Source organism: Xiphias gladius, chromosome 24 (genome assembly GCF_016859285.1).
Source record: "Xiphias gladius isolate SHS-SW01 ecotype Sanya breed wild chromosome 24, ASM1685928v1, whole genome shotgun sequence".
Lineage (NCBI taxonomy): Eukaryota > Metazoa > Chordata > Actinopteri > Istiophoriformes > Xiphiidae > Xiphias > Xiphias gladius.
Genome location: NC_053423.1, coordinates 2,436,155 through 2,462,636, shown reverse-complemented (window position 1 = coordinate 2,462,636; position 26,482 = coordinate 2,436,155). Strand labels below are relative to the sequence as shown.

The following is a 26,482-nucleotide window of genomic DNA, read 5'->3' as shown; positions in this document are numbered from 1 at the left end:
CACGTATGATTTTCATGTTTTCATCATCATTCACACAGAAGTTGACCATGACTTTAAAAAATGATAAGAGAGCAAAGTCTTCCTCATAAAACTCCATCATTCCCGTTCCCTGTAGCTGTTTCGTGCCGGAAGCAGGATGGTGGGCAGGCAGACATTGAAGCTTGTCTTAAGTTTGCCAGCTCAATGCCGCCTTTCATCCAGCCCTGTCAGCTGCCCTGCCAGGAAGACTGTCAACTCAGCAGCTGGTCCAAGTTCTCCTCCTGCACAGCCGACTGCGTGGGCGTCAGGACCCGCAAGAGGATACTAGTGGGTGAGTGACTGACTGTAATTTGAAGCTGACTTCCAGATTATATCAACCCTTAGCGTAAAATCAGTGGATGTGAAAAACTTTTCAATTTTAACTTTTTCTATGTGTAAAGTTTAGTGAGAGGGCCCTGACCCTCCCAGTTCTTTTCTATATTTAAATTTCCAAACTGCCCAAATGAAGCAAGTCTCGTATTGTGTCCAATCCCATTGTAGCAGTTGGAAGTTTAATGCCCTCGTTCAGTGAATAATCATGATGAGGCAAAGTCTTAAATATCTTAATAGTTAATATGTTTTTTTTGCAGGGAAGAGCAAAAAGCGTGACCAGTGTAAAAACCACCAGATGTACCCTCTGAGTGAGACACAGTACTGCCCATGTAACAAATACAATGCCCAGCCTGTGGGCAACTGGTCTGACTGTATCCTACCTGAGGGTGGCCGCATGGAGGGTCAACTGGGCATGAAGGTCCAAGGTGACATCAAGGAGTGTGGCCAAGGATATCGTTACCAAGCCATGGTGTGCTATGACCAGGACAACCGCATAGTGGAGACCTCTCGCTGCAACAGCCATGGTGAGTTTCACATACTCAAATAACTGTGAATCCTTTTAGGAATACCAGAACTAATCATAAATCAATTAAAAAACACTTAATAAACCTATTAGATTTGAAACCAGTAAATTTTCCCCAAATTGCTGACAAATCGTTAAATCAAAGTGGTAAATTCAAGCAAGTTTACAAGTTACAGCATTTTACTTCAACACAATAATGTGTCTGTCAAAGCATGCATCAGGTAAATAGTGACTATGATATTTCTCTGACATAAATGCTTGAAACAACCTGCATGTATTAAACAATTTGTCCAGGCTAAGCAAAAATTGGAGGTTATGCCTGACCTCCATGTATATACCCATGCACATTTTTCCTCTTAAAAAAGTTGAAATCATAAGCAATAAACACAATGTTCTCCTGTTCAATACACTGAGTTTAGCTCCTGCATAGGCGCTACAGCCTTACTTGGTCAGGTATGACCAATGGCTTTTGGTGGCTAACATTAGCTAATTTTAAGTTTTGATGGATATTGTCACACTTTGTTTTAGTGTATACCATTAACCTGTTAGTGTCACCTGTGGCCACAGTGGCTGCTCTTAAGCAAAAGTTACTGTCTCACTTTAAGTTAGAGAAAACTGTCCAATAGAACTACAATATAAACAGCTGACCAGTGTGCTTTGTATTTTGACATACCCAGATAGTCAGATGATGCCACAGACAATGGGGTTCATGTTTGGGCGTACAAAGCAAAGACCTTGGTTAGCACCCTGTCTCTTTCCATTAGTTACTTTCTTTAGCCATGATAACAATCGTGGGGAAACCATAACCGCATAGTTTCCTAATCTTAACAAGCCCTAACAGTAAAGGTGGTAGACCAGAATATGCTCATCTGTATCATTTTTGCAAGGCTCATATTAATTGCTTTTGAAGGCGCTGGCAAATGACCTATTTTGGTATAGATCTGAAGACATGTTGGACTTCAAAGAGGACAGACCTCGAAATGTGAGACAGCTGGAGTGTACCAATTATCTCCATCGTGACCTCATTTTTAGCCATGCTGGAGGCTCTATACAGAAAAGAAAAACTTATATGTCCTAACTCATCAAAATAGTTAAAGTAGATTACAATTGTTCTTCAACAAGCCATCCTGTCCAAATATTTGGCATCAATTAACTTTTTCGATTGATCGCATTCTACCGTGCTCAAGGTCAGTTACCAGTGCATCCATTAATCAAACCCCCAGTGTAAATTCGACAGTCAATGAGGGCAACTTGGAGCTGTATTTGCTGCTAGCAGCCCAAGTCTGTCAGGCCACTTTGCTGTGAGCTGTATTAATGTTCCAAAGTATATTCCAGCAAAGGGAATTAGGAATCACAGTGCTGTTATATTCTACATCTTAACCCTTGGAAAATGCAGTAAACACCAAAGCACTTGGGGAATGAGCATGTCTGTGTTTGCTCATTCAGAAACCCATCTTGTTGTGAGTCAAAGCTTTCCTCCCAGTATGAGGCTGTTTGATGATAACTAGCTGTAACTGTAATGACATACTGGGCTCAGAGTCGGTACTGCTACTTGGTTTCTCTCTGATTTAGGAGTGTTTGATTGGCTATCTAATGCCAGAGAGTCTTGTGTCAGTAACATGGTAATTGCCTGCTCCTTCCTGCTGATATTCACTCTCGGGTTTCAGCTTGAGATCAGTGATGCTAGGTTTGTTTATGGGTGTCAGGGAGAAGACTGCAAGGGTGACTCAGGAGTCAGCAGCAATGAATAAGACTGAGAATGTTCACACGCAATTGGCAACAAGGCTGGTGGTCACGCTTGGAGTTCTCATTCAAATAAATCAGACCATTAAAATAGAGGATCCATTCTCCCCAAATCTCCTCATAACAGGTTATAGATCACTTTAAGCAGTCAAAATCCTACCTTGGATGCTCATACAGTCCAATTTTAGATCAAGTAGTTAGTTATTAATTAGCTTTTCTCGTGTTATCACTTTTTTGGTGTTGCCACTTCAGTGAGTGATTTCTTCCACTTTTTTGGTGTTGCCACCTCAGTGAGTGATTTCTTCCCTGGACTTTTTCTCTGAATTTCTTTTGACAACCTTTAGAGAACAGCTGTACATTTTTGCTTTCAATCAGAGCTGGATTTATGAACAGATATATAAAGCGATCTTGCAGGTAGATTCTAATAATCACTGAGACATCCACATTCTGCACATGTAACATGTTTTTCAGCTAATCTTATCAGGGTGGGTGCTATATCAGTTGTGGAATGCAGTGCAGGGGACGTCTCCACATTGTTGTCATTGACATTTAAAATTAATTTCCTACCACTTCTCTGGGTCCAAATCATGGTTGTGGTAGACTAAGCATGGTTGAATCCCAAGATGTTACCAGGCCATAATCTCCCCAGCATGTTCTGTGTCTGCCCTGGGGTCTTTTCCCAATTGGGTATGACTGGAAAACCTGATGCAGTAGGTACTAGGAAGCATGTTGTCATATTCTTGTCAGGAGCTCCTTCCAAATATTTGAGGTCCTCACCCAGTTTCCAAGGTTAAGCCCAGACACCATGTGCCACAGCCTTTGTCTTGTAGACCCAACCGTCATAAACATTAATCTATTTTGAAAGAATAGTTCAACATTTTGAGACACTTGCTTATTAACTTTATTTTCCGACAATGAGATGATAACATAGGTAATTACAGAGCTGCCAGGACATGGTTAACCTTGCTAAGCATACAGTTAAAAGAAAAGATCTCCTACCCATACCTCTAAATCACTATGTGGTTGGATGGTTTTAGGTGAATTACGTGATGATTACATGTCTCTTGATTTACAACAATTCATCAGTCTGCCCAGCACTTCTGTGCAGTGTCTCTGGCTCCATATGGTTGATGAGCACAGGTTTTGGTTTTTGTACTAAACCTGGCAAAATCACTTTGACCGCAAGACTCCAGAAAGCTGTGCACAGTTAGTGCACTCGGCCATTATGGTAGGTTTATATTTTAGCTGTGGACAGAGCTAGGCTAGCTGTTTCCCCATGCTTCCAGTCTTTATGATAATCTCGGCTAACCACATCCTTGACACAAGATTTGACGCACAGTCATGAAACAGATATTAAACTTCTCATCTCACTCTTGGAAAGAGAGAAAATGAGCTTGATTTCAAACTATAATTTCAAACTTGTAACACGTTATTGACAGTTTCAGTCTCTCCTTGTCTGTACAGGATCATCAATCAGTATTGAAGGTTTTTTGTTATGTAATTGGTTACAGGATATATCGAGGAGGCTTGCATCATCCCCTGTCCATCTGACTGCAAACTAAGTGAGTGGTCCAACTGGTCGCGCTGCAGCAAGTCCTGTGGCAGTGGTGTCAAAGTTCGCTCCAAGTGGCTCAGAGAAAAGCCCTATAATGGCGGGAGACCATGTCCTAAACTGGACCATGTCAACCAGGTGGGAGAGATCTCACTTTAAATTGTGTGATTAATGTTCAAGCAAAATATTACAGTTTAATGCTTGTCTTTGTGGGAATGGACATGTTTTATTTATAATAATGTAACCTGCTACTTTCAATGTATATTTTTGTTTAATTCCTGGGTGGAATAATTGCAATGACCTTTGTTCTCTTGTTCCTTTCTCTTCTTTGGTGAATGGATCCCATCCACAGGCTCAGGTAACTACACCGGTGCTTTTCGTTGATTGTTTTTTTGTTTTTTTTCCCTTTTTATAGTAATGATTTTGGAATTTAGATTGTCCTTTTTTTCCAAAACAGTGTTTTTCAGTTTTGTTTTCCTTGACCTTGCTTTAGTCATATTGTTATGGGCAAAGTCCAATGATTAAAAGTCTAATATCGATTGGATTTTAATTTCATTAATTGTTATTAATCTATTTTTAAGTTCCAGAGCTGGAGGATACATTCAAAATTCTGTTCACATGTTTCTACACATTTCACTTGCGAGATCAGGCAGGTCACTGTGGTCTTTCTATTTGTCAGGTGTATGAGGTGGTGCCTTGCCTCAGCGACTGTGGACAGTATGTGTGGGTAGCAGAGCCGTGGAGTGTATGGAAGGTCAGCAATGTGGACCTGAAGGACAACTGTGGTGAAGGTGTTCAGACCAGGAAAGTCAGGTAAGATGATCCAAACCAAGTCTATGTAGCCAGCCACTAGACTTTTCTGAGTCTGCGTTCTTGTCTTTACTTGTATTCTTGTGGATGGCCCAAGTTCCAATTCAAAGCTACACACTAGCCAATTGAGCCCTAAATGCCCACACATTTTTATCAAATATGCTTTGGGTGCTGATTTGTGTGAACTTTGGGTAGACGAGTATCCCAGCATGCACTTTGTATCAACCACCAACGATGACAGAAGAGATCAACTGTTATCATTGAAACTGTTAGTCTTTAGATTTGTTCATGTGAGGAATTAAAAATTTTATGTGGCTGATTTATCAAAAATAATGCCCACTTAAACATTTACTCTGATTTTTTCTGAGCTGTGAAACCCACAAGCCAAGCCTGGCTGGTCATCTCTGAGCTGGTATGCCAGCTTCTTAAATGACCGGCCAAGCAGCCTCCATGGTCAAGCCTGTTGGAACAGTATGAACTTGAACAGGTTTAGTAATTATTATTCACTTCAAGGACTCCTACTGTACTGAAGCTTTGTCCCTCACTTGTAAGTTGCTTTGGATGTACACGTAAATGTAAATATAAGATGGATGTAATGCCTGTCAAAGTTGCTGGGTGTTGTAGAAATAGGCTAACTCTTAGTTGAACCTCTTTGTGTCCAGGTGTATGCTCAACACTATAGACGGACCCTCTGAGCAAGTGGAGGACTACCTGTGTGACCCAGAGGAGATGCCTCTGGGGGCCCGCAACAGCAGGCTGCCCTGCCCCGAGGACTGTGTGTTATCAGACTGGGGAGCCTGGAGCCCATGTGCACTGGTAAGTGTGATATATTACTTTCTCTGCCATTGTACTATTCCTCTACAAAGCGCTCTATGTTTAAATAGTTTTCAAACTTTCACTGTCATTTTTTTTTTCCTTTTTTTTGATATTTTTGCCTTTATTTGATAGTGAACAGTTGAAGGGTGAAAAGAAGCAGGGGGAGGAAGAGGGGGAATGATGGAATCCAACCAGAGATGTTGTAATTGTAGAGTATAGAGAGGGTCTTAAGCACTGAGTCACCTGTCATTTGTATTCAGGATGTAGCGTAGAGTACAATAGAGCTATCCTCAGGCTCTACAGCTTTTATTTGTGGGAAGTGTTATCAAATTGATGCAAGTCATACATCTGGTTTACTAGGTATCTAAGAAATGCTGATTGATGGTAATGGAAAAATAAAATTCCTTGTTCCTTGTTTGGCTGAAATTCAATAAGCAAGAGGCAGAGATCAATGTGACATCCTTGATGCAGTTTATTGAAAGTTACCATCATCAGGGTCTATGAATGAAATTGCGATGATAAACCTTTTAAACTGGGCTAACTATACAAATCAAGCCTTTGAGACCCTGCTTCAAAGTGGATTCTACCCCTCGCTCTCCTCAGTTACTGTCTTAATGTTTTGTGGTTCCCTCGCCTATTTCAGCGATGACACTCGCTATGAGTGACTCAATGTAACAGAGCCCTGTGTGGAATCTGCACTGAGGGGTAGGAGGACTAGACAGAGGGAGGAGAGAGCTTTAGTAGCAGAGGTCAGAGGTGACTGTGAACCTGTGAAATAATCTCTTACCAAACTGGTATTAGGATAAAGGAGGAGGTCACACCTTCACTCTGCTATCCATTTGTAGAGAAGAGTAATAAAGAGGTACCTGTGAAGGGCTGGATATCACCACTGATCTCTGATTCAATTAAATTTCGATTTTGATTTTATTTGTTTCAATCCAATTTAATTCAATTTGATTTGATTCTGAATGATTCAATTACTTCAGTTACTATAAATGTCAATATCACCTATTTAGGAGATATTTAAGAACTTTTTTTTTCTTATTCCAAGTAAGCAACACTTTTCCTGAATATAAAATAACTGAAACAGAAACTTATAGACTAAATTGCAATCAGATTATTTTATACGGTTATTAAAAACTGTGGACCATTTTGGGAAACTGCAGGAAATAAAATCATCTGAGACTGGAAAATATGTTCAAAAAAATGCATCTTAATTTTCTAAAATCTTGATTTTAATAGATATTTTGTAATGGAAATTTCTGTATTTAAACAATACATTCTGTTCTATAGAGTTACAGACTGTTAGTACCAGATGCTTCAACTTAGTACAGTGCATTCACTTTGACAATCAGTTTGAGCACAAATAGGCACACATTGAAAGTCTGTTTACCAATTCTTCTGCTCCTGCTGTTGGCGTGAAATCAGCTCCTTTCTGAGGCAGCTAATGATCAAAATAGAATCTGCTCACTGCTTAGTCAATTCCCATGGCTTCGTTTCTTGTCATAAGACACAAACCACAATTTCTTTAAATAGATGATGTTTTGATCTTAATTGGATCTTCATCAGGGTTTTGTTTTGTGGTGTGTGCAGGCATTACTCTTTTAATGAAATGCTTCAAACTCCACAGCTGCACGAGCAGGCATAGAGCAGAAAACATATTACTTAAAAATGTGGTGATGGAAATATCATGAAAAGTGTTTAATTTTACAGGAGATAAGGAGATTAACAAAGGCAATTTACTTATCATGTTTGCACATATTGTAACAGTAAGTCAGAATAATTTCCCCTGCTTCTCAGCCATGTAGTGGGAACAGTACCCGGGAGAGGAGTGCTTTTCCACTCCGCCAGCCTGGAGAGGAGAAGGAGTGTCCTCCAACTGAAGAGACAGAGCCATGCAAACTCAACAGCAACTGCTTCCACTACTCCTACAACATCACTGGTGAGACTCAAACAGCAAGGTCAACTACTTGCAATTCTGATGTAGCAGAATTTAAAGTAAAGAGGTAGAGCTACACTGACCTTTTGCTCATGAAACACCACTCCGCAGATTGGAGTACCTGTCAGCTGAGTGAAAGAGCAGTGTGTGGAAACGGCATCAAAACCCGCATGCTTGACTGTGTACGTAGCGACGGTAAATCTGTTGACCTCAAGTTCTGCAAAGAGGTGAGCTGTGTGTCACTTCCTCTCTTCAAACCTTTTTTTAATGTTTTTAAATGAAACACAGAGTTAATGAAACTTAATGGCATTGTCTTGCAGCTGGGTCTGGAAAGGAAGTGGCAGATGAACGCTTCCTGCACGGTGGAGTGCCCCATCAACTGCCAGCTGTCTGACTGGTCACCATGGTCTGAGTGCACTCGCACCTGTGGGCTGGCAGGTATGTCTGTTGTTCTGTTCATATGAATCTATGAAAGTTTACCCTGAGATTAAGGGGTGTTATGAACCCTACTGAACCTTTCAAACCCTGGTCCAAACTAAATTACTGCAGCTTTAGCTGAAAATGTAGGTCTCCGTTCAGATGTCGTTTCTTTGTGGTGAGAAAGAATATGAGCAACCAGTGTGACATAATGTAGGTATGTAACACTGGACAATTTAATCTATGATCATACAGTAACTGCCATTTCCCTTGACCTGTTTTGGTACAGGACAGGTTCCTCTTTCCTCTACCTAGCAGCTCCTCTTTGTTATTTACAGTATGACGGACAAAGTTAGTCAGACCACCAGAGAAGATAAATAATACCTTTTATAATTGACCATGATGTGCTGTCAGCAACTAGACTACACTTCAGGTGGAGGTCCCTGTAGTGCTGATGATGCAGAATGACAGGAATCCGAAGAATCCGATGAATGACTTACCTGCCATTTCAATTGCCTTTGGTTTTGTCTTTGACTCCTATCACATTAGAACAAATAAGGAACAACTGACCACTGCCTTCTTTGCTCCAGACCAAGGAAACCAAACCACGGGTTTGAACACTGCAGAGTCTCACACAAATACTACAGAATACCCCCCACTCCACATTTGTATCCCTACTATAACATGAAGGTCCCAAGAGCAATAAAAGTAGTGCTTTTTGCCAAGTTTGTCAACCAAAAAGAAAACAAAAAACGTTTCTTTAATCAGCGCTTGTTCCTATCACATGATCGTCATCAGTAGATGGAGTTTGCCCATTTGTTGTGGAATTGCAGATGTTCGAGTGACCATATTGGCTTAAAAGCATAGGTTCAAAAGTTAGTCTTTGCTCTAGAAACACTACATTATTAGAAATACTTTAAAATAATGTCATGACTTATTTCTACTCTCTCCAAATTCTCAAAACAGCAAAGGATAGTGAGAAAATGTATTTGTCTTACTCATTCATCGGATGGTTTTTTGGAGATACCTTAAATTTCTGAAAGAATGGGCCTTTTTCGCTTCCCAACATTAGCTATGGCCACAAAAAATACAAACAGCAATATGGTTTTATATGCTATAGTAAATTGTTTAAAATATGAGTGGAATCTTAACCAGGTTTCCATTAAGCAGAGTCTAAGCTTCCTCAGTCTTGCTACATCAGTTCAAATACAGATTAATTGAGAAAACCGGATAATAACAAACTTATTAATGTAGTTTAATGTAACCATTGATATAACTGTTTTATTACATTTGACTGAAGTTCCAACATGGCAGCATCTTCACACTGCTTCGATAGCATAATACTTTCATAGCTGAGAGTGATCCATTACTGCTGTAGGGCAGCAGAGCTCAGCTCTCAGCTGTGCGCTAAAGATAGTCTGCCTCTCTTACGTTAATAGTCGAGACCAAAATGCTTTATGATGTGAGAATGAAAGTGTAATAGTCTTAATCAAATGAGAGATGGATAATAATGTTCTCACATGTAATTCCACTGCCAATCAATTGATCAGGCCATTGATTGGTAGTCCATTGCGAGTGTATGCTCTGGTGCTCAGGGAGTACTCTGCTCTCCATGAGTCCTTGAAAAGAGCAGCAGCCAGAAACAACAAGAGCAAATAGTGGACATGAAACCAATACAGACTTAAGCTATTGTGGTAACCTTAATCTATCCCCAGGAAAGAGGGATTTTTTCCTCTTATGAAGAAACAGCTGGTACGCCATGAAAAGAGAGGGCCTTCTTGCTTTCCTTCCTGTGTTTCTTTTTATCTCCAAGCTGGCTGTAAGGACATACTTCCCTGGAGGAGCTCATTTCTATTCCTGAGCCAGGAATAACAATGAGCTGGATTTGTTATTTCAAGCAAATGAACATACCTGGAATCAGCAAGGTGCTGTTATCAATCAGGTGGTGTAAAAACACAGCTATTTTCCTGGACGTGTCAACCTGTGTGCATAGATAATCATGGCATTGTGTGTTCTCCAGCCAAACATCAATAGAGACAGCTGGCACAGACCCTCTTTCACCCAGCAGCCCTCCCTGCCACCCACTGCTCAACACCAAACTCTGCCATGGCTACCAGCAGGGAGACCACTGAAGCATGAAAATCGCAATGGAGGGTGATGACTGGTTTCTCTGAGCATAAATTGCTAACATCTTCTGCAAAGCAACCAGCAAACAAAGCAGCGCTTCAGACATGATGTCAGAGACGGTGAACTTTGTTTGGAAAACTGGGGGCCAAATTCAGTAGAGACTTGCGTGGCAATTTAGTGTGCCTTGTTATTTTAAAATTCAGCTCTAAATAATTTGAGACTGGCCATGTGTAATGTGAAAGGGGCTCCCCCCTTAGCTCATTGTTTTTTTTTTACAGCGCATTTACAGTATGGCTCAGTCGCACTGCTCACATGAACCTCATTTCCAGATTTTTTATGAGTTGGTGGAGAGCAAAACAATGCTTGCCGGGCCTCGAGACTCTAGAAACCTCAAGACTCCAGGAAGTCGCTGCGCCACTTCACTGGTTGCCAAGAGATAGTTCCAACATATTTTTTTTTTTTTTTGTAAAGCTATAATAAACTGGATAAAACATGTTGATTAGTGAGCTTTGGAGGTGTTGAGTATATTTTTGAACTAGGACAGAACCAGGCTAGTTTCCTGCTTTCAGTCTTTATGTCAAGCTAAGATAATGGCCTCCTTCCACTAGCTCCATACTTTGCCTGAGGTTGATATGACTTTTCTCTTCTAGCTTTCAGAAAAAGGTGAATAGGTGTATTTTACCTAAAAGTCAATCTATTCTTTGAAGGCCTTAAGTGTTTTTCTTCATTTGCAGGATTAGTATGAGGGTTCTGGATTACTTGTGAATTTTGTCTGTTCTAAATACAATTAAATTAGTGAATGCAGCAAGTTCAAGTTAAATCAATCGTATGTCCCGCTCAAGGTCAAATCTTTTGTTATGAGCGGCTCTTGGATGAGGACTGTTGTTTCATAGTCATAGAGGATTTTTGGAGGTTCTCTGTTTGGTTCATGCACATTGGTTGGTTTGCTTGAAGATGAACTGGCAGTTGGTGAGATCTGCTGCTGGGTAAACATGGTAAACACAGGCATTTGTTGCTGATAGTATTCAACATTAAGACGAGTGTTACATGGCTTGCAATGACAACACTGGAGATTATATCAGTTAATCCTGCATGTATTTGAAGAGTGGGAGTGAATGGGCTGCAAAGGCCCAGACCTCTGAGAATGACCTTTAGGAAGTAGATCAAACAATTTCACATCTGTTGTCATTCATTCAAAAGCATGTTATAAAAGGCAGATTTTGAATCTGAATGGATGCTCAAATACTTCACAAAAAGTCCTTTGAAATGTACAAAAGTTCTGTGATCTTTTTTGTTTTATATCAATTGTAAAGTAATATTGCTGAATGCGTTAATTGTTTTAGGTGGGCAAAACTATACGCATTTCCTTGGAGACAGCAGTTAATTGAGAATTTTCTCACATCTCTCCCCTGGTGCTCTCTGTTAAAATGCAGAGGGAATTTAGTAAAGGGAACTCCTACCCTATTCCTGACTCATACCCCCCAACCTAAGAAAGTCACTTCTTTTATTTTAACACAACAAAAAAACATGAATATTCAAAGTGGCTACCGGCACTGTGATGACACCCCAGAATTGCATCATATATGAAGTCAGTTGAAAGGAAACAGAACATGTTAAACTATTGCATTGAGTAAGGGGAATTCAGACTTTATTCTCTGATAAATTAAGTAACTTGAGAAATGAGCCCAAATGTAGCATAGAAATGGTACAAAATCAGGACCCATTACATCGTAAGTCAGTATTAATGATACAGTCTGACTGAGCACATCTTGTCATTAGCCTTGTTTGCAGGAAAAATAAGGCATTTAGGTTGTCTAATATTTTTGAAAACATTGTTTTTACTTTATTCCTATGAAGTTACTGTCAATGAAATCCCACACTTCCTGCTCAGGTGTTTCATATTAAAATCCTTCCAACAGCGGGCCTGTTCCCTCCCGCTTTTCTTCTTTTTTCTAATTTGAAGATAGTTAATTAAATGATGGTGGCTGGTTATGTGGCTTTCATACATGTATCTCAGATGACTCATGTCTCCTCTCTGATCAGAATTCAAACATGATAAAGGGATCCATCCACTTCAACATCTCCCAATTCTACATTAAGTACTTTCAACCATAGGTGTCACGTATGTCAGCACTGGTCCTGTTCACCTTTACAGACAGTATAGTACTCCAGTTCACTTCATCCATCCAGTCTGTGTACGTTTTAACTGAAAATGAAAAAAAATGAAATCAAATGCAAAAAAACAACACTTTTTTTGTATTTAATTTTACTAACAGAACACAGAAACAAGAAAATGACTTAAATTATCCCTTTTCGGCTTAAACTGAAAAACCAAAATATAACTGGATTCGTTGATTTATATGTGTAGCTGGGATCAAATACCATTTTCCACTCCATGTCAAAACAAGAGTTTATCTTACTCCTTTGATGTATCTAGACAAAAACAGCCTGTAAACATAAAAAATGATATTTAATCCACAACTGATAATGTTGGGGCAGTTGGGGACTGATGACATGTTGTCCTGGGCCTCTGTTGATTCAGTGGTGAAACTTGAGATCAGAATACATTTGAAGGAGTTTGTGATCCAACATTTCCACAGCGCTTCATTACATACATTAGCATATAACGTATCTTACATTAGGATACATTTTGAAATGAAATCAAGCGATTAAAAAGTACACAGACCCCATTCAGATTCTTCCTGCCGCTCTGACCTGAGTGTCTTCTTGATCTTAACAGAGCTTGGATGTATGGAAATTTCAAATATCAGAATTCCAGTTAACATCCCATAAAAAGATTTTTTTTTTTTCGTTTTATCTGCTGTTCTGCAGGCAAGCTGTGGAGGAGACGGACGGTGGCCCAGGTTCCTCAGGGTGACGGGAGACCATGTCCATCCCAGATGGAGCAGTGGAAGCCTTGCCTAGTGAAGCCCTGCTACAGCTGGAGATACAGCACCTGGTCTGAGTGCAAGTCTGAGGTCAGTTAGGATCTGTGACTGAGTATAGGCTTGCATTGCAAGTTGTTTTTTTTTTTTCGTTAATTATGTTGTTTTCTTTTATTTATGACCAAAAATCAATTAATAGAAAAAAATACTTAAAATCCTTGGAAATCCTAACAGTGGGAGTTTGTGTAAACAATCCAGCCAGCTTTTCTTAGCTGAATTTGTTGCATGAGTTAAATATACTCCAAGTATATGTGTTTGATCCATACATATCTTTGTTTTCCCTTCCATCAGGGGGCAAGGTGTGGAGAAGGCCTGCGCTTCAGGAACGTGTCTTGCTTTGTATCGGATGGTTCAGGTCAACAGGACAGCAGCTTGGTGGATGATGAACTATGTGGAGATCTGGAGCCTTCGGTGGATGGAGATATACACATTATTCTGCTGGAACCCTGCACTGTACCCTGTCCAGGTAGGTTCTCTCACGCACTGCGACACTACAGATCCCAACAACCCTCTGTTACAAAAAAATGAACAATTAGTGAATGGGTCACTAATCTTAAATTTACATATGTGAGCTAGGTTTGAGAAAAATCAGCTGATCCGATGATTAGTTGATTGACAAAACAATAATAACTGATAGAGATGATGGCCAAAACTATAAGAGTGAGACCTAAGTTGTAATAAATCAGAACTGTCCTGCCTTAGACTACCTTAACTACTTCCTAAAATGAATTTAACTACAAGTCTCCACGTAAACCTGACCCCTTGAACCGGAGGACTTAATCTGATCTGAACTGGTCCAACTTCACTTGCAGTAGGTCTCTGCTCCGTTTAAAGCTAAGGCTTAATCTAATGCAACCTGGGAACAACATATGGTGTGCTGTAGTTCATGGTCAATGGTTTAAAGCACAGTGTTCAGTGTTCTCCGATAACTTTAAAATTCTGAAATAAAATTTTGGCATAAAAGTTTGATTTTAATCGCAAAACTGTGAATAATTAATAATAAAGTAGTTTACTCAAATTTTAATTTTATTTCAATTGGTAATGTACATTGAATGAAGAATGACCTTAAATTTCTGATGCTATCGTTTCATATTTATTAGACTATGCAGTAATATCTTCAGTGGAACAGCAATTCCTCTTTAAAGTTCACTGTCTCTGATGTGGAATCAACAAAGTGCCAATCATACAGAATCATTTGAGCCTCTACTTTATATCATGTCCTCTTCCCAGTTTAATGTATCCAAGTGGTTGCATGTGAGTGTCTGATCATCATAGTGCTGATGTGAAAAACCAAAGTCACAATTTTTTCTTTCAGACAAGCTCATATTAGCACACTAAAGTTTGTATGCAATGGAGAAAATCTAGAGATTCTTTATGGTTTTAAATATCTCAGTGTCATTATGAATCTTAAAGGTTCATTTGAGATTGGTGTCGAGGAGCTGGATAAGCAAGCCTCTCGCGCAATGTTTGCCGTTTTCTGTAAATGTAAAAAAAATGTGATTTACCTTTAGATATCACACTAGAATCTTTTTGACAAGTTAGTTACTCCAGTTATGTTGTATGCATGTGAAGTTTGGGGGTTTGAAAAATTCGATATATTGGAAAACTACACAACAAATTACTTAAATGTACCCAAAAAAAATTAAAACCATACAACCTGCAATAATATGGTCTATGGGGAGCTGGGAAGATACCCACTCTGCAGGTATAAAGAGAGTTAATGGCTACTGGGGAAGGCTGATGGAAGGTAGAGAAACTAAACTCAGAACAATGTACAACTACTTGCTCAGCCTGCACAATATGGGGGTCCTGTCGCAATGGATATTGCAGGTCAAGTAGATACTGGATGACTATGGGTCGTCTTATATCTGGCTCACACAAAAGTGTAATAACATCAACTGGTTGAAACGAACTGTTGAACAGAGGCTGGAAATCAGTTCATGCAAACGTGGCAAAGTGAGCTCAGAAGTATGTATAAAGTGATATTTATGTAGAATTTAAACAAGAGCCTAAACTGGAAAAGTATCTGGTGCATGAAAAGCAAAATTATTGGCAATCTATTTGTAATTTGAGAGTGAAAATACTAGAATTCCATTGGTCATTGGGAGAAGTAAAGGGTTGGATAGAAAGCAGAGGATCGGCAACCTTCGTAAAGACAATCGCTAGGGAAACAAGTATCATATGTTGTAAGAATGCAGGCATAATAAAATACAGAGAAAGGCACTTGCCAAAGTATTATTTAAACTACCTATCTGTGTTTACATTCATTTTGTTATTGCAATCAGAGAAGCCAAAGCTTATTTATAAACCACATGCCTTTTTAAAGAATGTCCTACTTTTGAATAAGAAACATTTGTTGTACTTGCCGTGTGCAATTGTTTTGTTAATTTGTATATTCTGTTTGTACCTCATACCGTGTTATCATGGTCCTGAGTCACATAAATAAAGATTCAAAGAAATCCGTCTGCATGCAGCTGTTTCAGCATGTTGTGATTTGAGGCCCGGGAGCATTGTTCCTGCACTTCTTGTTGTAACGTTAGTATGATCTTCAAATCTCCAGCTCTTGCTGTACATTTTACACTGTACAGTATGTTTTTATTAATCATGTACATTGCATTAACTCACACCACACATTTTCGTCAGCCTTTGTGAACAGCCAAAATGTACAGCTTTTATCTTCACACTCTGTGAATCAGTCGACAAGTCACCTCTGTACTCACATTGAATGTAAATGCAGGACCCCCCCCCCCTAAAGTTTATTTAAACAAAACGACCAAATCCTAAGTAATGTTGAGCAACTTAGACAAGCAGGATTACTTTGTGCATTTCCAGTATGAAAGGCCAAAAATCCATCTGATCATCTAATCATCTGATTGTTGATAATCTGTCAGAAATTCAGATTAGTTGGGGTGACCAATTCAAGGTTAAATTTGGGCTTAATTCTTAAAGTTTCTGCCCAATTTAACCAGTTGATATTGTCTACTGGTTACAACGAAAAAAAGCCTTTCAGTTGCTATTAAATTGCTGAATAAAGAAAACTGTGGTTGTGATTACAGCATCTCCAGGGTGTGCACAGTATATGTTCAAGTGTGTATGTACATGTGTTTACTTACTCTACACTGACTACTCCAGCTTGGATTGTGTGTAAGCGTAATCAGCCCACAATCAAGTTAATTGGCTTAGCGGGGACACAAGGTCAAAGAGGATTCAGTCAGATCTCGTGCCCGCTTGTGCCCATTCTAGCTTCTGAAAACAAACTGAAGAAAACTTATTGTAATAAAAGTAACAGAGATGTGATTTTGCACTTCTTAATTACCTGGTCCTTTTTTGGATGGGTAGCTTCATGATTAATTAAATGTGTAGAAATGTGCTCACATCAGCCTTGCCATTACAAAGGGAGCCATGTGACCTATTTAACAGAGAATCTTCTCTTTGCTGAGAATATCATGCTTCTAGGGAGATTATTATAATGGAAAAAAATAATTGTGCTTTTGGTGGGAAAATATCTGAGAGGTGGTTCAATTTTTATTGCCATTTCATTTGAGGTGTGTTATTGACCTTTGTCCAGCCACACAGCCTCCTACTGCCAGTGAGTGAAGCTGACATTTGTACGGATAGCCCTGAATGAAATATTTCAAATTCTTCATCGAGAGTTTACAAAGATCAGATGAGATCCAATGTTATTTAGTTTTCCTGTTTTGCCTCAGTTTTCAAAGGTTCAGTTTGAGGTACAGTTTGTAATGATTTAGTACCAGCCCTCACAGTTCTTGACTTTGATTTGCTGAAAGGCTTCCAATTCAAATGCTGAAAACACATCTATTTTACTAATTTCTGTTATATAAACATATTCTATCATATTTTAGTAAGGCTCCCTGATCTCCTCCTGTTTTAAGTTGCTGTTAATGCAAACTTAAAACTTCCTGCTGCTGTTTACCTGCTGTGTTGATAACTTCAGTATAATGTACATAGTCATAGGTACCACTCTGCTGCTCTCAATTTCTCTTTTTAACAGAAATACTGCTTATTCACAAATTTTCTCCAGTCACTTCAACTTTGGTTTTGTGATCACGGTTCAGCTTCTGTCAATAAAACTCACCACGTCATGCATCAAGTCTGCAACCTCTGAGGTTTTTAAAGTGAATTCTAGGATTTCAACCATGTCTCACAGTTTTCATCAGTAGATGCAGTTGACTCAGTTGTCATCATGCTAAGGAAGATTCTACTAGAGAGTAGTGAAAAATTAATTTTCACTCTAAAATGTCCTTCACAGTACATTTCTTGGTCACAGTTGTTAAAATAATAATAATTATAATGTTATCTGACTTTTCAAACTCACAAATATCAATATTGGTACTGGTAAAATTCCAGCATTGGTTGGTCTATTGGTCACTACTCAGCCATAATTTGAACCCTTCCTTTGATTTGAGAATTTTATAATATACACCATTGTCAGCTCGTGCAAATTCATAAAGAATGGTGACACAGGTGTTTTGCGCTTAAGTACATTAACAAATGGTTCCACTTAATGTATTTGCTTTAGCTTTGGCAGAAACACCTTTCACTACAGCACAGTGATGTTGAGTTTTGGTTGCTGAAATCTCTGTGCTTCCTGTAGGAGAGTGCTACCTGAAGGACTGGACTGTTTGGAGTCCGTGCCAGCTAAGCTGTGTGAGTGGGGATGACCTGGGTTTTGGCTCAGTCCAGGTTCGATCTAGAGCTGTGGTTGCCCAGGATCCAGAGAACCTGCTGCAGTGTCCAGAACAGGAGCTGGAGGCGCGGCCATGTACAGGTCAGTCCAGCAGGGTCGTGATTGTTGCAAATTGCAGTTTTACATTAATTGCATCTGTTTATTAGTACTTTAACAATTTTAATCTCAGTTTAAATAAACTGACGACTGTGTCTACTTGTTTAAAGATAACTTGAAATCAAATATAATATAATAAAAATACATTTTGTATTGTGATCTGCACTGCATCTGACCATGTGCTTCCTGCAGATGGCCAGTGTTTTGAATACAAGTGGAGGACTGCACCATGGAGAGGCTCATCTCGCCAAGTCTGGTGTCAGCGCTCAGATGGACTAAATGTCACAGGTAAGCATTATGACTCATAAGCCTATATGCCTCCCTCCAATTGTGCCTGGCGATATGCTATATTTAGCAGTTACACGTTACACAGTAGTCTCCCATAGCCATAGTCTCGACTAATAGCGCGGAGGCTGGTAAACATGTTCAGCTTGCCTATATTGATTGGAAGAGGCCCTGAATAACATTCAACATGACTAACCACAGAGTGCTGCTTCACATGACGTTACGCAGTGAGACAATGACACAGCTGTCTCAGACTGACATAATGGATACTACCCACATCCTACTGTTTGAGGTTTCAACTATTCCAGAAAGAACAGGGACTGATTGTTGTTGCAGTGATCGCATTCAATACAATGTCTGTAGTTTCTTTAAGCTTGTCCTGTTTTCCTCTTGTTGTGTCCTTTGAATATTTCTTACTGCTCATCATGTGCCATGCTTTTATATCGTTTTTGAACATCTTTGATGCTCCATTTGATTTCAGGATTAATTTAGCCAGCATTGCTGCTCTTTCCTTTTTTTTTTAAAATTCAAATATCTTTCTGCCATCGCTACACTCAAACTGCATGCTAAAGTGAAGGAGGCCCTTCTTTACTCAGAGTATATTCAGAATTAGTGCAATTTAATATAACAACTAGATAATATTGAATAATCTGTGAATTTAGATTAGCAGAAGGACTTTGCTAAATTATCACAGACGTAGCTCAGTTGCTATCACTACCGGTCTGTAGTCTCGAATCAGATATTAGAGATGTAAATGTGAGCTCTTAAACTGTCACTGCACAGCTCTGACACATGAGGTCTTGTGCTCTGCGTGGAAGGGTGATAATGTGGATAAGGTTACTTAAAACTGTCTCATCCAGCATGTCAAATCCCCAGCCAGCATTCCAAGCATTTCTTGACAGCAAGTTCTAGGAAGCTGTAAGAAGATGAGGCATTGAGGCGTTAATCTGTAGCAGCGCTACAGTCAAAGTTTAATCCCACTTACCATCACATGTCAGGGTTAAACTCTGCACCAATGGCTTTGTTCCCGAGTTCCACGAAGCATTTATCAGCTAGTATAGAAGATGGGCTATCTGGAAGAATGAGATCCTCTCATCAAGGGAATCTGCTTTCATTTACAACTCCTGCCTTGATCAAGCCTGGAGCCATGTCACATTTCTGGGTTAGGCGAGTATGTATAACACTCAGCTCTGAGTCTGAGTGAACGAGGAGTGTCAGTGTGCCCAGTCCTTGGTTGGTGTGCCTATCTGGCTGCTCTGATTGGCACACTGCATTTTTTTTCCCTTCTTGTAAATGTTTCTTCACAAGCAGTGGTGTTTCCCTCATGAATATTCATGCTGAGCTCTCTCCCCGAGCATGCCACCTTATAAATATTCAAGACGCTCTGATAGATTACTGTGTTTTTGCAGACGTGTTTTCTTTGAATATCTACTGGTTGGATTATGGTCAGATGTACTGTCTGTCTGCATTATCCATCTTATTTTATTCTCAGTTGGAATACACACCCTTTACCCTACAAAGTCTACACCTCAGCAAAACCTTGGGTGAACCTGATTAGTGAGGGACTTAATGATAACTCAAACCCTGGTAGTGGCAAAATTATAAATATATAAGGGGGGGGGTGAGATTTAAAAAATGTAGATCCCCTATTGGGAATTGTATCCTCCCTCTTGTATATATGTCAGTGTACTGATTTTTGTATATAGGGAAACCACTATTCCCCAGTTCAGAGTTTGTATGAGGAACTTCTAAAGCTCAGTTATTTAGTCATCTGGTTTCATGGTTGCTCAATATGAATTCAAGTAAGGATGTTTAATATCTCAACAATTTAGATATCAAGTTTATTAATCAAAACAGAGGTATACTGATTACTTCTAGATGTAAGTTAGGATCATTCAAATGTTTCATACAGTGGTGAGCGCAATAGCGGTCTTTACTAATGAACCAAAGGGCACTGTGCCAACAGTCTGCTATGGTTTAAGGGTAGCGATAGTAGCATGAGCATACAGGATATATCGATGATTCAGTGTTGAATATACTGGATTCTGTATAGATTTTTTTTTGCTGTTTTTAAAAAAGAAACTCAATTCTGGTTTTAGAATCCAATTGGAATTTTTAGTTTTTGAGAAATTTGATGAACATGAGTTTTGTTGAATAAATACTGTAGTCCCTTTTTGGGACTGTCTCATTGTGCTGCATGCAAACAATCCAGGATGTTTCCCATAGGCGAGGTTAGGCAAGTGGCTATGTGCTGCTTCTAACTGGAGGTGGTGAAGTTAACGAGATTTACATTTAACAGACCAACCAGTTAGTCCAGATCCCAAAAGTCTTTGATTTTGCAAACTGAAAAGTTTTTAACACTTCTGATAAAGCATACATTTCACATTTGTCACTTATACAGGTCTAATTGTGAGTGAGTGTGGTGTATCATTTCAATAGCCATCCCATAATGAGCTGGTTACTCCCATGTGAGGCCAAAGAACAAAAAATACCCTCTTCAATCACAGTTGGTGAGAACTACAGTTGTAGTGGGTGTTTATTTTACGCCATCTGCCACAAGGGACTGCAGTGTGCTCAATCCACACTGGGGAAAAGCCACACAACGGGGAGATGTATGCTTCACTGGATGTGTTTTAAAACAGTATGTTTTGGTTTTATAAGAGCTAAGGCGGCTCCAAAATTGAGGACCAACTGGTTGGTTTGGGAAGTCTACTTCGGGTTAACTTCTCTTACATATGAAGTGCAGTGCATTCACTATAGGACAAAATGATATGTAAGGAAATTCTTAGCTACATGTACTTGTGATACTTTACTGATGAGATTTCCATGGATGAGAGTCTGTACACCGAATATATGTACTCTTTGTATGACCTATAATGACTTAAGAAACACCTCACTTATCTTGGAAAAGGCTATTGTGTCAACATAAGAAGTTTTAATGTTGTAAATCATCACATAACGGGGGGAAAAAAATCTGAATCTGAATATGTACTTGGCCTTTATGCAGTATGTCTGCCAAAGCACGAATTAAAAACAACTGCCTGAATCAGTCTGGGGATTTTAGTGGAATTTTAAGTGCTTTTCAAAATCAGATAATAATGAAATTATTCCAGCATTGCATTACATGGTAAGTGTCATTGTAATGTGTTGAAACTTACTGAGTGTTGCTTTCAAAGAGACAAGAGCAAAGAGAGCTGTAGCTGCTGTAATACTCACAACATCCAACTCAACAAACTGGAGCAGTAAGAAACTGAGAAAAATAGTTAGGGATCTGGGCCACATGTGTTCCTGTAATATTAGCTACACTGTAATATTGTTATTGAGCGACTACCAAGAAAGGTCTGACACTGTTTCTCACATCATACAATGACAGAAACACTAGCTGTCAACCTCTGAAACCTGAGTTTGGTCTCTTGGCCTTTGCTCTAAAGGTGGATGCCCAGCCACTGCCAAGCCGATGGCTGACCGATCCTGTGACCCGCCCTGCACCAAGCCACGTTCTCTCTGCACAGAGGTGAGTGATTACAAATATTGCATACATCTGTGGTTAGATCCAGTCTTCAGTGTCCACACTACTGCTGCTTTGCTGCCCTAAATGGTATTTTTAGGGAAGCTGTTTGTCAGGGAATGAGTGTATTGCTTGTGAGATGTTGGCAGAACAGTTTTATTTTATCGCCACAAAAGTTGGTTGGCATAGTTCCAAACTGTTACACAGTCCAAAACACCAAATCTAGGCCGTCTCTAGCCATCTTTTGGCACCTCTCTGTGTATCTTTATGTTTTTTGACACCTTTTGGCTTCTGTTGCAGTTTCTTGGCATCTTTTGGCAACTCTTGATGTCTCCAGGTGTCTCGGTGCCTTTGGTATATTTTGCAGTCTCTTGTCATCTCTCCATGTAGTTTGTCATCTCTTTTCTCTTTGTGTTTCTTGGCATTTTTTGGTGCTTCTGAGTATCTTTTGGCATCTCTTGGTGTCTCTTGGCATCGTTGGAAGACCCTCCTGGTGTCTCCCAGTTGTATTGTATTAATGTTGAGATAGAACCATCCTCCCTTATGTGGCATCAATGCTGACCCTCCAGTCTTTCTCTACACCAATACTATAATATCCCAAACTAATCATAACCTTACTCAATTAGATTCCTTTCCAAATGTTAACTTACTGTGATGGTATAAAGTTTTTTGTCTTTGGTCCAGGTATCTACTCTTGCTAGCTCAGTAGCCATGAGGGATATTTAACAAAGCAGCTGATGTTAATTCTAGCATACAGTTAGTAGCCATGTGTTACTGCATCTACTACAGTTCAAGATACTTTGGATTATTTCAAAGTGAAAACACAACATAGACATGTCTATCCATTTCCTTTCAATCACATTAGAAATGAATCAACAGTTCAAAGCCCAAGCGTGTATTTGTAGACCTTTATCGCGGCTGTGAGAAGGTGTGCTGCAGGCTAGATTGAGCCCCAGACCCCCTGTTGGGATGAAAGCAGTACGTCTGGATAATTTAAGGAAGCAGACAAAAGGGAGTAGAAAAGAGAAAAAAGAAAATAGAGGGAAAAACACATCGAACTCTAGTGACCATTGTAATTATGATAGGAGAAAAGTAGGAAGTTAGATAACTAAACCTAACCAAGTAGTTTTTGGCCTGAGCCTAATTGACCGAGGGGCCATTCCACAAGTTTAACTGCGTTTTTATTATTGTTACCCTGACGATGAAGGTCCGGTACGCCTGCTGATGGTATACTCTGAGGGTAAGGACAAATAGCCTACATGTTGTGAGGTTGGATGACTTGTTGGATTTTGAGTTTCACTGAAATCACTGTTTTAAGTTTTTCCATCAGCATCAGCCCGTGAAAAGAGCTGTACAATTCCGTACAATTCTGTGGGGGTTTTTAACTGTTCATTAACTGGTCAAGTTTTTTTTGGTTTTTTGGGTCTTATCTATATTTTTTATTTTTAGAACTATTCAACATTCTTATTGATTTCTTTCCTTCATTAGACCTTATCTACAAATAGCAGAAATATATTATTCACTCCGCTGCAGATGTAGTGTCAGTTCAGCTCAGCTGCATTGCCTCCATTCCATGCCATACTCCTGTACATGATGCTCATGTTTTACCAAAACAAACTCAAGTTGAATTGAATGAATGCCCTCTACTTCCATCACAGTTAATTTTGTGGTTTGGTCAATTTAAGACAAGACTCAATTTGCCACTCTGTTGCTCCTGCGTTGCTGTTGATGTATCAACTCATTGACTTTTAGGGAACAGCCCTATTTTTTACAATCAGATTGGGAGAATTATGGCAAATGTGATAACAGAATTTCTTCAGGCAGACAGTGTCCCATGCAGTATGTAAAGAAAAGCTTTCTACTTGTGTAGTGCATTGATTTTTAGCCACACTAGCAGCACCAACCCCTTTTGTTAAGAGGGAAGTTTGGTAGGACCTGCCATTAAAATTTGGAACAGATATTTAAGGACCCTAGAGGCTAAACGCAAGTAACTTTTGTGATCTTCTCACTTTTTATCTAGTACCATTATCAGATCAAAGTTTCAGTTAGTAACTACGTGTGTGTGTGTGTGTGTGTGTGTGTGTGTGTGTGTGTGTGTGTGTGTGTGTGTGTGTGTGTGTGTGTGTGTATGTATATATATATATATATACATATATATATATATATATATATATGTATGTATGTATGTATAAAATGATGTGGTGCTGAACCACACTTCTTTCCTTTTGTTTGCCATTAAGGGGATGTAAATGGTCCCTCATTTTGTTGAAGATACGCTGCTATTTGCATGGTGGAGATTTCTGAAGTCGGTTATCCTCTAGAGATTGTTGGGGAGCAGGGGATCCCCTGCAGGGTGATGAATAGACTCAGGGATGAGAGAGATAGAGATGTGGAGGAGGGGTGGCTTCTGTGCACACACACAAACACACACAAACACACCATCCCTACATAATCAAACACACACCCTGTCTGACAAAACAGAGAGCAACATCAGACCATGACACTGTTACAGAGCTTTTTTTTGTGATGAGACTGTACAGAGACTGTATATACTAAATCGAAGCTTTGTCAAAGATGCTGTATGATTTTTTAAAGATCCTGTTTATATTTAATTCTGACATTAACACAAACAGCTTCTACACTGCATGGTATATTGTATTCTAGGATACCAGGGTCTCTTTTTCAAATTCCAATCAATCCTACAGGATAAGTGTGTTTTCTAAGTATGATTCTAAACAACTTTGGAAAATACAGTTTCTAGTGTAGACTACAAGACTTACAAAGCCATGTCTGTCCCAGACACATTTTTGAGATAACAGACATTAGACCCTGAGTTGGCACATATTTTTATGCTCGTGACCATCAAGTAGATGTCTTCAACAGCCAAAAATGTTTTACTTGATCCTGGATGGACCAGTGGAAAGCCTACCTAAAACTGACATGCTTTGATTAATTAAAAAAACGAACAAACAAAAAGAATCCCAAGTACAATTAGACTCAATCCAATATTCAGTAGACTCAAAAAGATCCAAATAAAGAAAGAACAACACGACTCCACCAATTACCAAGCAGTGGCAGTTGAAAAGAGCAGCAATACATACATACCTCTGAATATTGGTTCACACCCACCGTATGGCATAAAAATCTTTTTTCTCCTGTGATGATATGTTGCACCACTTGATCAGAGACGATGGATTTGGACATTGGGCGTCTAGACTGACAGACCCCTAACCTTTGCCATTACACAAGCAATATGGACGCAGCCCAGCTTGGGGCCAAGGTTGGGTCTTCAGGAATAGAGAGCCTTGATGACTTCCACCATCAGGGCAGATGGTCTAGCTCCAGCAGTTGCAAGATGCTTCATGACTTTGTCATGAGCTGTTCAGTGAGCTATTTAATTTATTTTATCTATTGACCAGTTTATATATTAAACAATGTTCTCTCATATTAAACAATTCTCAAACTGACATTATTAAAAATGTATTCTAAAGGGATTCCAGTTTTTTTTTTTTTTTTTTTTTTTTTTTAATTGTATATACCCTAATACATAATTTAAGCAGGTGAAAGTGAAAAGAGAGTCAGTTTACTAAGGTCAGTTTGCCAAGGTGGATGTTGCATAATACAAAAACCTGCAGTGACAGCTTCCTGAAGGTGTTGTCATAGTGTGATCAACTTAACACTCCTGTGTGAGCTCTGTCAACAGCCAGAACAGGGAGACAACACACATCAGCAGGTTTACTAGGGACACTCTGACAAAAAAAGTTTATGTAGGATGATATTAAAGAATTAGGAGGGTTACAGATTGATAAATGTTAATATGCTGATGGTTAGAGCTGCTTTGAGAGAGTGTCAACAAGTAATTTAATTTAATTCCTTCTAAATCTTTTCTTCCTTCTTTTCCCTTCCCCCACTCTTGTTTATTCATGTAGGCATCTTTCTTTATTTGTTTATTATTCATGTTCAGTCTCTAACCTGGGGGTGGGTACCCCCCAGGGGTTGCCAAATAATTTGTATGGGTCACAAAATGATTGAAAAAAGGGAATAAAAGGACCAAAGAAAGCAAAGAAGAAAAAAGAAAGGCAGAGGGGACAAAGGGAAGAAAGCATAGAACGCAACGAAATTGAAAGTTATGGGGAGAAAAAGGACAAAGGAAAAAAAGAAAGAAAAAAGAAAGGAGAAAAGGAAGAAAACAGGAAGAAAGGTAAGAGGAAAGAACAAAAGGAAACAATGAATAATGAGGGAAAAGAAAGATAAACGGAAAGAAAGGCAAAGGGAAAGAAAGAAGGGGTAAGAAGGAGAGATGGGTAAAGAAGAAATAGAAATAGCAAAAAAGACGAAAGTGGAGGAAGATTGAATAAAAGGGAAGAGGGAAGAAAACCAGAATAAAAGGAAAGAAATGTTAAAAAAGAAAGAAAGAAAGAAAAACAATTGTAAGAACGAAATAAACTAAGAAAGAAAAATAGGAAGAAACAAACAAAGAAAAATAGGAAGAAAGAAAGCAGAACAAATGAGTTAAGGGGACAGAAGTAATAGAAATAGCAAAAAATAGAACAGAGTCAGGAGGAAGAATTAATGAAGGGGGAGGAAGAAATATGAGTAAGGAAAAAGCGAGGACAGAAAGAAAGAACAAGGAAAAGATTAAGCATATAAAAGGAAGAAAAT

At 39.2% G+C, this 26,482-nt stretch overlaps 1 protein-coding gene across 1 annotated transcript in view; it reads left to right on the top strand.

Annotated features, from left to right (window-relative positions):
- thsd7aa (thrombospondin, type I, domain containing 7Aa) overlaps positions 1–26,482 on the top strand; it is a 169,353-nt gene that overhangs the window by 135,507 nt on the left and 7,364 nt on the right. Inside the window, exons 13-26 of the mRNA XM_040122069.1 lie at positions 116–310; positions 609–875; positions 4,129–4,307; positions 4,522–4,527; positions 4,849–4,982; positions 5,642–5,795; positions 7,596–7,737; positions 7,846–7,961; positions 8,055–8,172; positions 13,111–13,256; positions 13,515–13,689; positions 17,839–18,012; positions 18,220–18,315; positions 21,744–21,826. Coding sequence (XP_039978003.1) covers positions 116–310; positions 609–875; positions 4,129–4,307; positions 4,522–4,527; positions 4,849–4,982; positions 5,642–5,795; positions 7,596–7,737; positions 7,846–7,961; positions 8,055–8,172; positions 13,111–13,256; positions 13,515–13,689; positions 17,839–18,012; positions 18,220–18,315; positions 21,744–21,826 — 1,985 coding nt within the window. The remainder of the gene's footprint in view (positions 1–115; positions 311–608; positions 876–4,128; positions 4,308–4,521; positions 4,528–4,848; positions 4,983–5,641; positions 5,796–7,595; positions 7,738–7,845; positions 7,962–8,054; positions 8,173–13,110; positions 13,257–13,514; positions 13,690–17,838; positions 18,013–18,219; positions 18,316–21,743; positions 21,827–26,482) is intronic.